This window comes from Austrofundulus limnaeus, unplaced genomic scaffold (genome assembly GCF_001266775.1).
Source record: "Austrofundulus limnaeus strain Quisiro unplaced genomic scaffold, Austrofundulus_limnaeus-1.0 Scaffold1659, whole genome shotgun sequence".
Classification (NCBI taxonomy): domain Eukaryota; kingdom Metazoa; phylum Chordata; class Actinopteri; order Cyprinodontiformes; family Rivulidae; genus Austrofundulus; species Austrofundulus limnaeus.
The window spans coordinates 12,439-13,579 of record NW_013954061.1 but is presented as its reverse complement, the minus strand read 5'-3'; the positions used below and the strand labels follow the sequence as shown (position 1 = coordinate 13,579).

The following is a 1,141-nucleotide window of genomic DNA, read 5'->3' as shown; positions in this document are numbered from 1 at the left end:
CACACACACACACACACACACACACACACACACACACACACACACACACACACACACGTTTGTCCCGCTGCAGGCAAATTGTTATGGAAATCAGGAACCTTTTAAAAGTTTTTCGTCCAGGAGGGATAAAGTCCAAGGAAAAAGCAAACAGTGACAGAGAGTGTCAGTTTTATCAGAACCTGTAATGATCCTGTCGTCACATTCATTCATCAAAACAACATTTTAAACACGACAATTAGTTTCCAACAGATAAGAAGGGGTTAAAATGTGGCCGATGTTTAATACTAAACACTAACACCAGAGAGGAGCTGCCATTCATGCTGAAAGTGTCCTGGAGCCGATCTTATGATTCACAAATTACATTTTCTAATAAACTGCACTGAAGACTGAGTAATGGCTGAAATAGATTTTTATATTTACAACAAACAGAAGAGAAGCTGAAATTAGCCGAACAGCAGGAATGTCCATGAAAATGACGCGGCATGGATGGCAGCATATGTTGCTCCGAAACCTGTTTGTAGCTTTTCAGCATTAATGGGCACTAATACACCCCCATACCATCAGAGAGGCTCACACAGTTGTTCAGAAAGTGCTTGTGAACGACTGAGCCTTTCGGGGATGCTCCCTGCTCCAAACAGCCAACCCAGATTTTTTAGAGTGTGTTGCAGGCATCAAATTCACAATGAGTGAATATTTGCAAGAAAACAATAGTTTATATCTTGACTTTGTASAGAATTCAGTTGATTATAGGTTGAAAGGGATTTGTAAATCATCATATTCTGTTTTTATTTATATTTTACATAATGTCTGAACTTCACTGGATTTGAGGTTGTGAAATGAGCTAAAGAGGAGCTGGAAGGTAAACTGGTCACACTTCTCTCTGTTCTGCTCCATGTTGGGCCTCGCTGCAGCAGCAGTGGGACCAGAACTTCGACAGGATCCTCCCCAGAGCGTCCACCGGCTCTACGGCCCACAGCGGGAGCAGAACCCCGTCCCCGCACCACCATGGCCGGACCCCCGCCAACACACACCGATAAAGGTAGGTCCAACACCTCCCCTCCTCGTTATCCACCTCCAGACATCTGCTCGGTCCCGGTTGTTCCCACAGAAACCTCCTCTGTCCTCTGAGCTCCTCCGTCTG

The 1,141-nt window shown here is 44.9% G+C and overlaps 1 protein-coding gene across 3 annotated transcripts in view; it reads left to right on the top strand.

Moving 5' to 3' along the window:
- gprc5c (G protein-coupled receptor, class C, group 5, member C) overlaps positions 1-1,141 on the top strand; it is a 12,650-nt gene that overhangs the window by 10,667 nt on the left and 842 nt on the right. For 2 of the 3 annotated variants that reach the window (XM_014033192.1, XM_014033193.1), the window contains exon 4: positions 912-1,039. In XM_014033192.1, coding sequence (XP_013888646.1) covers positions 912-1,037 — 126 coding nt within the window. In that variant the 3' untranslated portion in view covers positions 1,038-1,039. The remainder of the gene's footprint in view (positions 1-911; positions 1,040-1,141) is intronic. The other variant, XM_014033194.1, reaches the window with a different exon arrangement.